At 40.7% G+C, this 15834-nt stretch overlaps 1 protein-coding gene across 3 annotated transcripts in view; it reads right to left on the bottom strand.

Moving 5' to 3' along the window:
* Nucleotides 1-15834, bottom strand: part of LOC117351910 (solute carrier family 22 member 4-like) — a 67424-nt gene that overhangs the window by 21276 nt on the left and 30314 nt on the right. For all 3 annotated transcript variants that reach the window (XR_004537525.1, XM_033927781.1, XM_033927780.1), the window contains exons 3-5: nt 14087-14241; nt 8873-9044; nt 4670-4796 (exon numbers count right to left, since the gene is read on the bottom strand). Coding sequence is in view for 2 of the 3 variants with exons in the window: in XM_033927781.1 (XP_033783672.1) it covers nt 4670-4796; nt 8873-9044; nt 14087-14241 (454 nt within the window). In the remaining variant the exon portion in view is untranslated. The remainder of the gene's footprint in view (nt 1-4669; nt 4797-8872; nt 9045-14086; nt 14242-15834) is intronic.

Here is a 15834-nt window from a genome sequence, read left to right as displayed (position 1 = left end):
GACCATGTAACCAAATATTATTTACAATTACATAGGTTACCAGTTTGAGCTAGAGTGCTGTTTAAATTTGCTTGTGGGGTCTTTTAAGGTTTTGCATGGCTTAGCACCGTCTTATTTGGTCGAGCAATTTACATTAATGTATCATTCACAGTAGAGAATGACACGGTGACAAAATTCATCACTGTTCCTGTCCCCGCGGGAAACCATCTTCATGTCATTCTTTAAAGAGAGAGGGAAGAAACAGAGTATGAATGGCCACAACCACTGACCCGCAAGCTTTGCTTTGAAGAATGCTGGTGTAGAAGGACTGAGGTTGAAACAGACACTACAGAATGACAGTCTCTGGTATCCAGAGCAGATATTGTGATGTCATAATGCCTCATTCCACCAGTGCCTAAGAGCCAGTCACATCAGTGATGTCACAATGGCTTCATTATCCTTGGCTCACATAAGAATCAGAGTATGAATGGCCACAACCACTGACCCGCAAGCTTTGCTTTGAAGAATGCTGGTGTAGAAGGACCGAGGTTGAAATAGACACTAGAAAATGACAGTCTCTAGTATCCAGAGCAGATATTGTGATGTCATAACGCCTCATTCCACCAGTGCCTAAGAGCCAATCACATCAGTGATGTCACAATGGCTTCATTATCTTTGGCTCACATAAGAATCAGAGTATGAATGGCTACAACCACTGACCCGCAAGCTTTGCTTTGAAGAATGCTGGTGTAGAAGGACCGAGGTTGAAATAGACACTAGAAAATGGCATGGGATTCTTTCCCGCGGTTATCCGCGGGGACGGGACTTATCCATTCATTCGCAGTTGACCAAATCAAAAGTTATATAGAAAAGTTTTTGGCATTTCAAGCAGTGCAGTTTTGGAAAGAAATACTAGATCATGTTTTTATCCGATATCTTAAAAAAAAAAAAAAAATCAATAAGGTTCAGCTCAAAACCAATTGGTTTAAAAAATGTTTTTAATGCTTTTTGAGAATGCATAGTCCCAATGTTATATTGATTTGCTCTTATTGCAAACTGCTCTGAACTTGCAGGTTATTATTATGATATCACTGGAGTGCAAGAAATACTTCAACCAAATCCCACAGTTGCATTCTTACCAGAATGAGAAAAATTCCAGGAATTACCCTCCCACCAAAAACAAATTCCTGGAATTTTTCTCATGCAACTGTGGGATTTGGTTAAAGTACTCCAGTGAGAAAGTCTCTTTTAGAAAGCAGTTGAAAACTTAAATTTGTTAAAGCTTTCTATTCGTTTTGATAAAGGAATGAATTGTTATAGTTTGTACTGTGCAAACCTTTTATTAGCGTTATGCTAGCTCTTACTGAATGTGTTTCTGAGATTTTGGAAGAACATGAGGATGATGTGTAGTTTTACATATGTCCAAGTTTACCATATTTCCCCGCATATAGGCCTCCCTTCTGCATAGGTAGCACCCATGTATAGGCCGCAGAAAAGGGCGGCCTATGTTTAAAAAATGGAAGATAAGCCACCCCGTGGTATTAGCCGCGGCTTATCTTCCGGTACATCCCCTGCCTTTTAAAATCTTCCTCCACCCCCCATTACCTTTTTTGGAGCCCCCTGGACGGCAAATCTCAGGTGGTGCAGGGCAGCTGCGATCTCTTCGGCATCCGGCCTGCTCCCGCACCGCCCGCTGAATGGCCGACTTCAGCTCTCGCGGGACTTGTGAAAACTGATGTCAGTCACTCAGCAAGCGGTGCAGGGGAAGGCCGGATGCCAAAGAGATTGCGGCAGCCTGCACCGCTGGAAATTCGCCGTCCAGAGCGCTCCGAAAAAGGTACCGGGGGTGGGGGATGATTAACAATCGCTGCATGGGCTGCCCCATATAACTAGGCCGCACCCCATACACGGGTTTGTAAAAACCCATGTATAGGCCGCGGCCTATATATGGAGAAATACGGTACTATGAAATGTGTCTGTTTTATTGCAATCCGTTTAGGCATTAAGTGGGAAAGAAAATTTAAAAATAAATAAATAATCCTCCTTTTATTTATATACTGCAACAACCAGCAAGTTCAGAGCAGTTTACAATAAGAGCAAATCAATATAACATTGGGAATATACATTTTCAAAAAGCATTAAAAATGTTTAACATCGCTAGTTATACAAAACATTTTTTAAACCAATTGTTTTTGAACTAAACCTTTTTTTTTAGGCATCAGGTAAAAACATATGATCCAGTATTTCCCTCCAAAACTGCACTATATTCAGAGGGACCCCCAAAATGTATACACACTTCATTCCCTGGGGACACTGGAGTCAAAGTTGTTTGTGTAGAGGTCATCCAAATCAGAAGTGTCTGGACGCTAATGGTGACCACTTTGATCACCTAATATGATAAGAACATAAGAACAGCCTTAATGGATAAGACCAATGGTCCATCGAGCCCAGTCCCGTCTTCACGGAGGCCAATCCAAGTCACAAATAGTAGAAACATTCCAGAGCTGATACTGTGATGTCATAATGCCTCATTCCACCAATGCCTGAGTCAACCTCATCAGTGATGTCACAATGGCTCGACTGTCCTATAATTGGCTCATATAAGAGCATAAAAATAGCCTTACTGGGTCAGACCAATGGTCCATCTAGCCCAGTATCCCGTCTTCACGGAGGCCAATCCAAGTCACAAAACCCAAATAAAGTTTTTTATGCAGATATTTTTCACGTTCAAGTTTCATTTAAAATTTGATTAATCGCCTATCCTAAATTCTAGGCGAAATACAATAATAATAATTTTAAAATGGGGGAGTATTAAAACAGACGTATACAAACAAAAAAAAAAACCCCATGAAGACATAACATACAATTAACAAGGAGGAACGAGGAGGAACTACAATAAAGTCTAGAATAGTTATGGTTAATTAATGGTAGGAAACAATTTCATTACTTGAAGAGTGTATCATTTTTGGGGGTCCCTCTGTATAATTGATATGCAAGAGCCCAGTCCTACAGGTACAGCCAGCCAGTCTGGTTTTCAAGACATTTTTAAATTCTGGGCCAGATAAGACCTCACACAAATTGATGGTGAACCCCGAAAACCAGAAGAGCGTGCTTCCAGGAACTATGGGCTCCTTTTACAAAGGTGCGCTAGTGTTTTTAGCGCACGCACCGGATTAGCGCACACTATAGCGTGCGCTACCCGTAAAACTACCGCATGCTCAAGAGGAGGCGGTAGCGGCTAGCGCACGCGGCAATTTAGCGCACGCTATTCCGCGCGTTAAGGCCCTAACGCACCTTTGTAAAAGGAGCCCTATGTTGGGAAATATTACTGCAAGTCAGACAGAAAAATCTGTAAACAACAAATACGTGGCTTCCCCTCCCCTCTCCTCCCCCGAGACTAATGGTGGTTAGCTTGGTCAACTTTTCTTATATAGCAATATCTTGATGAAAATGTAATTGTCATCTGATAATAATAATAATTTATTTTCTTGTATACCGCCCCACCAACAGTTCTAGGCGGTTCACAACAAAGGAACTGAAACATTTCAGTAAAAATGCAATTTCAAAAACACACTGCTACTATAAATACAACATCAGTTAAAAGGTACAATTAAAAACCATATCCTAATAAAACCATCGCACATCAACATTCTTGTTTATGAAATAGGTAAGTTTTCAGTAATTTTCTAAATGTAAGATAAGAATAAGCTTGGGCAATCAAAGGACTCATCCAGGAATTCATCTTCCCCGCCAGATATTCTAATGTCCTGTCCCAAAAAGTTTTGTAATGACAGGCCCTTGGGGTAGGGAAGAGAACATACCCGAATTTCTGGTATTTTTTTTTTGAATTAAACAAATACCAAATAAGAGGGTAATAAACCAAAAACAGCCTTGTAACAAATACACCCAAACTTTAAAAAAAAAAACACTCTAGCCTCAAAAGGCAACCAATGTAGGCTGGCGTAAAAAGGACTAACGTGGTCATATTTCTTAAGGCCAAACGGACTGCAGCATTCTGAACTAGTCGAAGTCTTAATAAAGTGCAATCGGTGGTTGCTTCACATGTTTGTAAAAGGCCCGGATTCTCTAAAAAGCGCTGATGTCAGCGGCCACCTTAAAAGCGGCTGCCGCTCGTGTGCCGATCATGTAACAGCGCTATTTAGAGAAATGGTGTCTCTGGGGAAAGATAAGCGCCAGAAATGCAGATCAGGGTTTTTAACGGACTACATTTCTGGCGCCTACCTTTTCTGTGAATTGCACCTAAGTAGGTTCTTTATGACGGCCCAATGGCACTTCCAGCATTAGCCATGCCTATAGTGGCGTTAGATGCAAGTGGGAGCCTCCAGAGGTTCGTTTTCAGCACCTTTTGTTCAGGTGCTTTGAAACGGCACTTTCCTATTAAGTTAGGCACCGTTTATAAATTTCCCCCAGAATGTATAAGATGAAAATAAATTAGAGAGTTACAAGGGGACAAATTTTGCTCATCCCCTTGAGCTCTGTCCCTATCCCGTTCTTGCAAGCTCCGTTCTCCTCTGCATATGCCTTGAACACTTTAAAATCATAGGAATGGGACAGGGACAGAAGTCACAAAGCTCGGGCAGGTATATTGAGATCCCACGGGGACAAATTTGTCCCCGTGTCGTTCTCTAAGTGCACGTAAAATAAACCAAAACAAGTCAAGGGAAGATACCTCTATAAGGTCAAATAGGATAGTTGGTGGAGTAATACCATTCATTTTTGCAGCCTTTCGAATGATAATCTCAGCTTCTGCAATCCTACCCTGAGAGATCAGCCACTGAGGAGATTCAGGAATAAACCTAAAAATAAAATTTAAAATAAGTCCACTCGCATCGTCCACATTTTAGAAAAGAGCGCCACTAAATAAACATAGACGTCTTTTGTCTGATCAATACTGTTGTGCAAACAGCTTCAGCCTTTACAATAAAACTGCCAACAGCATAGGTCATAATCATAGAAAATACATACCAAATTCTAAAAGTCCCGAAGGGTAATAAATGGCATAATTCAAAATGCATGAGACTCGGTGCTACTGAATGTTTCTGTTTTAATTAATGCCCTTTAAACAACTGAATTGTATATGAAACTTTGAAAAAAATGTAAAAAGAAGGTATTCAGCAGAATCCATCTGGTGAAGAACGACTCTTACTGGATGAGTCCTGCTGAAATGTTGCTACTCCTTGGGTTTTGGCCAGGTACTAGGGACCTGGCTTGGGCACCGTGAGAATGGGCTACTGGTATGACCCAGTAAGGCTTATGTTCTTATTTTTGAACTCTATCACTGTTTTGCCTCTACCACCTCTATAGGGAGGGCATTTTAGGCATCTACCACCCTCTCTGTGAAAAAGTATTTTCTGGCATTACCCCTGAAGTCTACCACACCGCAACCTCATTGGCTGTTATGAAGACAGACTTAATAGGTTAGGGCTCTTTAGTCTGGATTAGGATCAGAATTATGAAATTGAATAATAAGAGCTTAAAATAAGAACATAAGAAGTTGCCTCCGCTGAGGCAGACCATAGGTCCATCCTGCCCAGCGGTCCGCTCCCGCGGCGGCCCATCAGGCCCATTGCCTGAGTAGTGGTCTATACCTATCTATACCCCTCAGTCCCTTTTTCTTCTAGGAATCTATCCAAACCTTCTTTGAAACCATTTAATGTTTTCTTGTCTACAACAGCCTCTGGAAGCGCGTTCCATGTATCCACCACCCTCTGAGTGAAAAAGAACTTCCTAGCGTTTGTTCTAAACCTGTCCCCTTTCAATTTCTCCGAGTGCCCCCTTGTACTTGTGGTGCCCCACAATTTGAAAAATCTGTCCCTGTCTACTTTTTCTATGCCCTTCAGGATCTTGAAGGTTTCTATCATGTCTCCTCTAAGTCTCCGCTTTTCCAGGGAGAAAAGTCCCAACTGCTTCAATCTGTCGGTATATGGGAGATTTTCCATTCCCTTTATCAGTTTAGTTGCTCTTCTCTGGACTCCCTCAAGTACTGCCATGTCCTTCTTGAGGTACGGCGACCAGTATTGGACACAGTACTCCAGATGCGGCCGCACCATTGCACGATACAGCGGCATGAAGACTTCCTTCGTCCTGGTCATAATACCCTGGTCGTAATGTTTTCAGTATTGGCCCCTCAATCATGGAATCTTTTACCTCAGTATATTAGGGACTTAAAAAACTTAGTCGAATTTAAAAAAGCATTAAAAACTTTCTTTTTTAAAGATGCGTATGATTCTTAAAGTTTGTTGTTTTTTTTTCCTTTTTTTACCAAATTTAACCTCCCCTCCTATTTGTTTTTTCCATAGTTGTAACCCTCCTTTTCTTGCTAAAATATTGTAATTTCTCCCCTATTTTTCCTCACAACTCTTGTATGTTTTTTTTTTTGTTGTTTAAAACTAATATTTGTTTTAATATGTAAGTACTTTTGTTTTTTTTTTTTCTTTTTTAATTTATAACAAAAATTAGTTTTTACATTATCACCATTGTCTATTTTATATGTTTTATGGTTTTGTACATCGCCTAGTAATCTATAATAGGCGATTCATTAAGAATCAATAAACTTGAACTTGAACTTCTTAATGATACCCAACATTCTGTTTGCTTTCTTTGAGGCTGTGGCGCACTGCGCCGATGCCTTCAGTGTTGCGTCTACCATCACTCCCAGGTCTCTCTCCAGGTTGCTGACCCCTAGTGGTGTTCCCCCCCATTTTGTATGTGAACATCGGATTCTTTTTCCCCACGTGCATGACCTTGCATTTCCCTATGTTGAAGCTCATTTGCCATTTTTCGGCCCACTTTTCCAGCTGCGTTAGATCCTTTTGGAGATCTTCGCAGTCTTCCCTGGTTTGAGCCCTGCTGTATAGTTTGGTGTCATCTGCAAATTTAATGACCTCACACTTGGTTCCCACCTCTAGGTCGTTTATGTAGATATTGAACAGGAGCGGTCCTAGCACCGACCCCTGCGGAACTCTGCTCGTGACCCCTTTCCAGTCTGAGTAATGGCCCTTTACGCCAACCCTCTGCTTCCTGTTTGCCAGCCAGTTTTTATTCCATCGGTGGACCTCCCCTTGCACCCCGTGGTTCCATATCTTCTTAAGCAGTCTCTCGTGTGGTACCTTGTCGAAGGCTTTTTGGAAGTCAAGGTAAATGATGTCTATAGATTCCCCTTTATCCACCTGGCTGTTCACCCCCTCAAAGAAGTACAATAAGTTTGTGAGGCATGACCTGCCCTTGCAGAAGCCATGTTGACTCGGTTTTAGCTGCCCATTTTTTTCGGTGTGTTCACACATGCTGTCTTTAATCAGTGCCTCCATCATCTTTCCCGGGACCGAGGTCAGGCTCACCGGCCTGTAGTTTCCTGGGTCGCCCCTTGAGCCCTTCTTGAAGATGGGCGTAACATTTGCTATTTTCCAATCCTCTGGGATCTCTCCGGTTTTTAAATGAAAATGAAATATGTTAATAGAAATGGAATGAAAGGCTATTCCATTAAACCAAGCTAGTATTACAGCTGGATTAAGAAAACAATGTACAAGGTTCTAGAGAATAGATTTATTAAATTAGAAGACCTAAGGGAATGAGCCAACCTCCATTTTGGTTAGCTCCCTGGGGTTACAAAATCTTCCCGCCCACCGAATGTTCTGCCAGTTCGGAATTTTGAAGATTATTGTCATCTGTTTTGATCTGTGAGCCAGCTCAAATTAAGTAAGCCTATCACCATTTATGACTCATGGAATTAGAAAGGTTAGTCATGGAAAAAGGCCTGTAGTAAAACCATTATTTAAGGATAGAAGGTAGGAGGAGAAACGAAAGAGGAGATGTTACGGTTCCAAGTTGGGTACCATTTATAGAATAGTGTATTTCGCTGGAATCCGCTCTGTGTCAACTGAAACTTGCTGTAAATCCTCATGCGTAAATTAGGCGCAGATACCCCAAATTATATAATACTGTGAACATCCCTGACCCACACATGTCCCTCCCATGGAAACACTCCCTTTTCAGTTATGTGCAAAAAGATTTGCACACACATCTTTATGAACCGCACAGAGCACGATGCACATGCATATCGAAACGGTTGCCAATTAACTGCAATAATTGATGGTTAATGCCTGTAAAGGAGTCTATAGGATGCTGCTACTCTTTAAGAACACTCCCTCACAGTCAAGGCCACCTTAAAGTTCCTAGTCCCGCCCATGAGGGACTGTATGTCAAAAGCAAAACTGGAAACTAGACCCTACACGTGCCGTGTTTCGGCAATATGATTGCCTTCTTCAGGGTTCTCATCTCTCACGGTGTTGAACCGATTTAAGTCTGCAAAATTTTTGTGAGCGCTGAAGTCGACGAATCCTCGAACACAACTGCTGCGCTGAGGGCTACATAAACAGCTGATTATGTTGCCCTCAGCGCAGACCTCGCTTTCAACCTGTTTTTGGGGGGGCCAGTTGTGTTTGAGGATTCGTCGACTTCAGCGCTCCCAAAAATCTTCAAGATTTAAATTGGTTCAACACCGTGAGAGACGGGACCCCTGAAGAAGGCAATCATATTGCCGAAACATGGCACATGTAGGGTCCAGTTTCTAGTTTTGCTTTTGACATACAGTATGTTGTCACTATTGTCCTGCTCGACACAGACTGTTGCATTTTAATATTTCAATAAACATTACATTTTAATTTATATCCTGGGACTCCAGGGACTGGTTTTACTTTGTGTGACTTTGGACACGTGACCAAGTGCCATACATACTGTAGAATCTGGGGGATTTATGTTCAATTCAGTAATTAGAAATTAACTAATTGCTGCAATTAGCAAGTCCAACATAATGAGAGACATGAATGTCAGCTACAGACTGGCACTTATGACCCTGAAAGCCCATTAAACTTACCACCAGAGTGGAATGCAGAGCATACCAGGTACGGTAAGGGCCAGAAGCAGCATCCTCCAGTCCCTGATGAAGTATGCAATCAAGGGTAACAGCATATAGCCAATCGCAAAAAATATGCAAACTCCCAATGTTGAGTACAATATTCGAACAGATTTGCCAAGAATTTCTGTTCCTGTTCAAAAGAAAAGAACAGAAAACCAAAATCAGCATTCTAAATTTACAGCAAATGAGAGTAAAATAAATAAAATAAAATTTACCACCACCTGTGCATGATAAAATCCAAAAAAGATTGTTAACACAGCAGTAGCAAACCATCCCACTGCCAGTCAGGTTTTCACAGTTCCTTCAAGGAATATGCATGAAATATCTGCATACTCCGGAGAGGCACATGAGGAACTGTCTCACCTATATTCCATTGTGGGTATACTGAAAACTTCTCAACCTTATAAGTGTATGCATTTTGGGTTTTTTAAAGGCGGCTGATGTGAAGAGGTGTCTCATATCTTTTTCACATTATCTGTGAATGTTAATCGTTGAGATAACCTATTGACAACAACCCCAGACTACAAGATGTTCAGAAAGGAAATAAAAACTATACTCTTCAAGAAATCCCTTAATAAAGCTTAATACAATGATAAAGCTTAACCCCCCTCTTACCATCCCCTCCCTAACCCCAGATCCTACTTTTCCCCTCTCTTGGAAACCTTCTCTGATCTAACGTTGGAACCCTTCTTCCATAACTCTTTTTGTAATCCGCTTTGAACCGAAAGGTAATGGCGGAATAGAAATCTGTAATGTAATGTAATAAGCTTCCTATCTTCTCTACGAGGCATCTATTGTCAGGACTGATGCCGCCATGGTGCAAAGGAACAGCTGAGAAGGTGGGTAAAGTATCGAGAAAAAAGTACTAATCCCACCGTAGACATCAACATTTTCAAATGGGCTAAGGCAGCCATGACCATGTTCCTCAGCATCTCTACAAACACTCTAGGCACGGACTATGGCATGAACATAGGTTATCAGCATTTGGATCCATCTTCTGGAAGAGAGGTTTTTGGACTGGATGGTGTCCAAGAGAATTTCTATATAGGAGATGGTTGGATGTAAGATGGATTTTTGAATGTTGATAAATTCTAGAGATTAAAAAGCCCGTCATCCAGGTCAAGGAATACGAGAGTGGAGGAGTGGCTTAGTGGTTAGAGCAGCTGCCTCAGGACCCTGAGGTTGCGAGTTTGATTCCCACTGCACCTCCTTGTGACCCTGGGCAAGTCACTTAATACTTCATTGCCAAGGGTACAAAATAAGGACCTCGTGGCCTTAGAATTACAGGGTTCTAAGTGACAATTTTAGTATTTTTAACTCCGATGACTTCCGGGTTCTATCTGACATGTAGATGTTACAACATTCACGAACCGTTCCTTCATTTCATAAGAAATTACATGGTTCTATGTACAGAAATTAGTCTATGCATGGGATTACAAGGTTCTAGCTGCGGTACAGTTAGAACCATGTAATTCTAAGGTCACGACCTGTCTAAAATAATGGAAACTACACAGAAAGAGCGATATACAAGTCCTGTTCTCATGTGCCACGACTGGAGAAAATCTGATTTAAATTCCTGCATTTTAAATCTTCAAAAGAAGGTAAGTTACACTATAACCACGCCTCCCCCCCCCCCCCCACATTTTTTTTTAAATTATATATTACATTCTAGAGCAGTGGTCTCAAACTCCAACCCTTTGCAGGGCCACATTTGGGATTTGTAGGTACTTGGAGGGCCTCAGAAAAAAAAAGTTAATGTCTTATTAAAGAAATGACAATTTTGCATGAGGTAAAACTCTTTATAGTTTATAAATCTTTCCTTTTGGCCAAGTCTTAATAATAATATTGTAATTTATAGCTAAAGAGACAGATGATCAAGAAACTGTTTTATTTTACTTTTGTGATTATGATAAACATAGCGAGAGCCTCAAAATAGTACCTGGCGGACCGCATGTGGCCCCCCAGACCGCGAGTTTGAGACCACTGCTCTACAGCGATATAACAGATTCATTTATAAATGTTGTCAAATATCTTGGAACCCAATGATTGTGCTATATTAGGTCTATATTGTATTTTTATTTAAAGAGATGCTTTTTCACCCTTGAATGACCATTTATTCTTTTCCCAGGAATACTCACATTTCACTTTATGTTCACGTACAACAAATCTAATTTAAACAAATATAAGCAATTTATAGAGAGAAAATATAATATTAGGGAGCCATAAAAGGGGAGCAAACACGAGGCAGCCTAGGTCACAGTTCACCATATCCTATAATGCAAAAAGCTTAACACATGGCATAATATTGTTATTATCAATATGAGAAACAAGAATTAAGGAAGCAAGACAGGACAGAACAAAAAGAGAAACAGGGCGGTGGCTGCCTGTCATGTTCTTAGATTGAAACAGGAACAAGTGAAAAAGAATGCCATGGAGACATTTGTCCTGGCAAATTATCACACAGTGTTCCTGCATCCATGCCAAAATCTTCAACATGATGCTGTATGAAAAGTCATACAAAATATAGGATTCTTTTTTTAAACATTTGGCAGGACTTCAAAGCAGCTGAGTTCTCCAAAATGGAAGAGTTAAACTTTTCATGCAAGCTTTAAAACGAGGTATTTGTTGAACGTCGGATGGCGAGATCTACTCCAAAGAAGAAGTACTTTCTTCAAATCTGGAGGCCTTCTATATCATCTCATACTCATAGAGCTCGCAGTGATGTTTTGAATGGGTTGTAGGGATAGCGTTTGCTGTTCCACTGCAAGTCTCATCCACTGCTGCTTGTTTCTTTCATTTTTCCACTTCTTTCTCTTTCTTTCCTTTCTCTTCTTCTCTTTTGGGGGTTCTTGGGGTAGATACTGTGGGGGGGGGGGCTCTATTATTGCTCCTTTCTATTTACTTGCCTAAAGTATAATGTTCAGGTTCTCTGCTTTGTTGCCTTTTGGGAGACTACACTTGTGGTCTCCCATACAATATAGGTATCTGTAGGGGTGGGGTGGGGGGGTTGGAATTGTTTCTCCTTATACTCTGCTGATTTTCTCTTATTTTTTGAGGGGGGTTTCTTGTGGGGTTTGGTTCATGGTGGAGTTGTGGTTTTTTTTTGCAAATGTTTATTGTTGTTGGGAGGGAGGTTATGGGGTGAAAGTATAAACTGTGGGACACGTGTTCATCTTTGTATTGCTTTGTTGATTGTTGTTTGTGTGATGTCTGCAATAAAAATTTTTTGAACATAAAACAAGATATTTGTACTTGACAGGCAAGATTTGGTAACATGCACTTCCCGGCAGCGGAAAATTAGGACTAACATATTGAAACGACCAGCTTCCTGGAAATATACCAACTGATTATCACAAAGATAAGAGTTACGGCTCTTATACTGATTTGATTTTTGTGGTTATTATGAGCCAATACTTAGATCTTACTAACTATTCCTTCTTTGAAAATAATTGGGACCAGAAGAGCAACCATCTTTTCAGTATTAGCTCCCCAGCAGTGGAATAATTTTCCAATTTACTTACGTGGCGAACCATCCTTAGATAAATTTAAGCGCGCCTTAAAAGGTTTCCTTTATAAAGATGCATTCAATATATAGATAGAATAACTAATTAAATACAATATCTTGACCCTAATGCATTAAACGAATAGGTCTTCAAATTATAAAATTTAAGCATTCCCTAAAATCTTTTTTCTATAAAGAGGCTAATATCACATAGTCTGTTCAATAAAACTAAATCTATACAAATTATTAAAATATATTCATTTTATACCTTTCCTCAAGTGATCCCATCCTTTGTGTTCTTACCTCAAATGTTCCCCTTTTTTATAAATTGTAGTCCCTCCCATTATCCATTTGTATCAGTTTGTAATAGAACAAAAATGATATGTATGTACTGTCTTATCTTATTTTATTTTGTCTACCCTGTTTTCTTTTATATAACGGATACATGGCATTGAAATATATGACATTGTGTAAAAATCAAACACTATTAAACTTGAAACTCTTAAACTTGATCTAGATATCGGCAGGGAGGAGGTGCTATGATGTTCTAATTAACATCTATATAATCACATCGCTGCCAATGTGGGACAGATGTTACGTGACTGAGCACATTCACATTGTTTTACATATATTTTTTTTGATATACAGTGGTGCCTCGCATAACGGACGCCTCGTACAGCGAACGCTGCGCATAACGAACTTTTTGTCTTGCTCCCTATAACGAACTTCGTTTCACACAACGAAGTCGCCCGAGGGGCCCGGGGGGGGGGGGGGCGGAACTACTCTCGCCGCTTCCTAATGTGAGCCGGGAACAGCAGCACCCTCCTGTCTGAATGCAGTGTTCCATCATCTCCCTCCACCTTACCTTAGATGCCGAGTTTTCCGGCTTTCTTTTTCGGCCAGCCACACACTTTCAAAGAGCAGCACATGCACGCATGCTCTGTTGTTCAATCTTCTCCTCTGACGCAACCGGAAACCGGAAGTTGCAGGAGAGGAGAACATTGATCAACTTCAGCAGCTGCGCGTGCACAGCTTTTTGAAAGCGTGCGGCTGGGTGAAAAAGAAAGCTGGCAAACTCTGCATATAAGGTGAGGTGGAGGGAGGGAAATGTAGGGCTGCAGAACGAATTATTTTCTTTTACATGTATTCTTATGGGAAAACAGGGCTGCAGAACGAATTATTTTGTTTTACATGTATTCTTATGGGAAAACGCGTTTCACACAACGAACGTTTCACATAACAAACTTGCTCCTGGAACGGATTAAGTTCGTTGTGTGAGGCACCACTGTACATAAATAGTTGTGAATTCCAATAGAAGTTGATATTGTTTCATTTAGGTAATTAAATAAGCTCCCAATCAATTCTGTATTTGGATTACAAGTTTTCATACATAATAAAGCATATTTATGCAAAGTGATGGCAAACAGCACAACTGAACATTGCCTGATAAAGATGGCAAAACATAGTTAACATGGCATGGGAGATATAGCATGGCGAGCACGCATAGCATGATAAAAACCTAGCATGGAAGACATGGAACGGCAAACATGAGAAAGAAAAAAACCCAAAACTATCTGTGCTCTTCAGTCTAGAAGATAATAGCGCTGGGCAAAGCACCGTTGACTGAAAAACACCGCGTCATGGCTCGGTAAACCAGAAATGAACCTTACCAAGTATGAAAGCTGCCACATAGTTGGAGATCTGTCCCATGCCCACAATGAGGAACAACACAGTAAACATCTCCCAACTCGTGGAGAAGACCTGGATGAAGCTAAAGCCAGTTTGCACTGCCATGGTGGCAAACAGGATCTTCTTCCGGCCAAACCTGAAACAAAAGCAGGACATGAACAAAATCAGAGCTCCAAATACAAAACAGAGGTCGTACAACTCAAGATTTAAAGTCAGATTTAGACTTATCCTGGAGACACAGGATGGGAGAAAAGCTTTAATCTCCTACCACTTGTGTTTGAGAGATGGACAAAGTAAGCTTTAAAAAAAAAAAAAAAAAAAATTTATTTTACAGAGGGATTTTTCTTGACAATGGTCATAGCATGTGTTGAATCTCCTTCTCCCAAAACCATAATTGATAACTGGGTTAGACCAATGCTCTATCTAGCAGGGCTGAGGAGTCGGAGACATTTTGGGTACCTGGAGTCGGAGTTGTGGGTACCAGAAACTGAGGAGTCTGAGTCGAAGGATTTATCTACTGACTCCACAGCCCTATCTAGTTCAGTACCTTGCTTCCAACCATGGCCAAGTGAGGGGACAAAAAGTACCTACAGAATCTCACGTGGCAGTAAAACCCACATTGCCTACTCTCTGGGATAATCAGTGGCTTTCATGGTCTACTTTAATGGTTTGTGGAATTTACCTCCACTTTCCAAAAGTACAAAGTTTGTGTTTTACCTGTTCCACTCCACTCAGGATTTTCTAGAACTCTTATCATATCCCCTGAAATGTACTGAATTTAAGAAACAGGTCTTAAACTGACCAAAAGTCAGTTTGTTCCACTCTTCACAGAATTAAACTACACAAAAAACTTGATGCTACCAAGTCATGCAGCCGCCTGTTTTAACTTCAGTATATTCTGAAAAGTAGATAAATGAAAAGCTTGGCCTCCAGACACATTGAGCCCTTTCACTAAGTTGCATTAAAAAGTGGCCTTAGCCTGGCTTTGCTGTTCACTATGGCCATTTTTACCGTTACAGTAAGATGGCCGATTTTCCTATTTTTTCTATTAGTGGACACATGCTAATTTGTCATCAAGACCAATGGTCTATCTAGCCAAATACCCCGTCCTCGTGGTGGCAAAATTCCATACAGAATCCCAAAGAGTAACAAGATTCTAGAATCCCAAATAGTAGCAACATTCCATGCTACCCATCCAGGGCAATCAGTGGCTTCTCCTATGTCTGTCTCAATAAAAGACTATGGACCTTTCCTCCACAAATTTGTCCAAACCTTTCTTAAAACCAGCTACGTTCACCACTCTTGCCACAACCTCTAGCGACATTTTCCAGAGCTTAAATATTTTCAGTGAAAAAAATATTTCCTCCTATTGTCCCCTAGTCTTTGTAATTTTTGACGGAGTAAAAATCGATCCATTGACATGTAAGCCCATACCACCAACTATTTTGTAAGTGGTTAAAGGCTCATGTGCTAATCTGTGTGCACTTTGCAGAGCCATGTCCACTGCCCCCAATGATCTCTCACGGATAAAATAAATTTAAATTTTTTTAGTGCGCCAGTAGTGAGCACACATCCAAAAATACTGTGGGATGCCATTTTAAGCTGCAATAAGCCTTCATTAGTGCTTATTGTTGCTTAGTGAAAGGGTCCCACTGTATGCTGAAACAGCAGCTGCTTAAATTGCTCAATAGCCCCTGTCTGGGTGGGATAGAAGTGCAAACTCTGCACC

Source organism: Geotrypetes seraphini, chromosome 18 (genome assembly GCF_902459505.1).
Source record: "Geotrypetes seraphini chromosome 18, aGeoSer1.1, whole genome shotgun sequence".
Classification (NCBI taxonomy): domain Eukaryota; kingdom Metazoa; phylum Chordata; class Amphibia; order Gymnophiona; family Dermophiidae; genus Geotrypetes; species Geotrypetes seraphini.
Note: the sequence above shows the minus strand (reverse complement) of the source record. Positions and strands in the feature narration are given on the sequence as shown.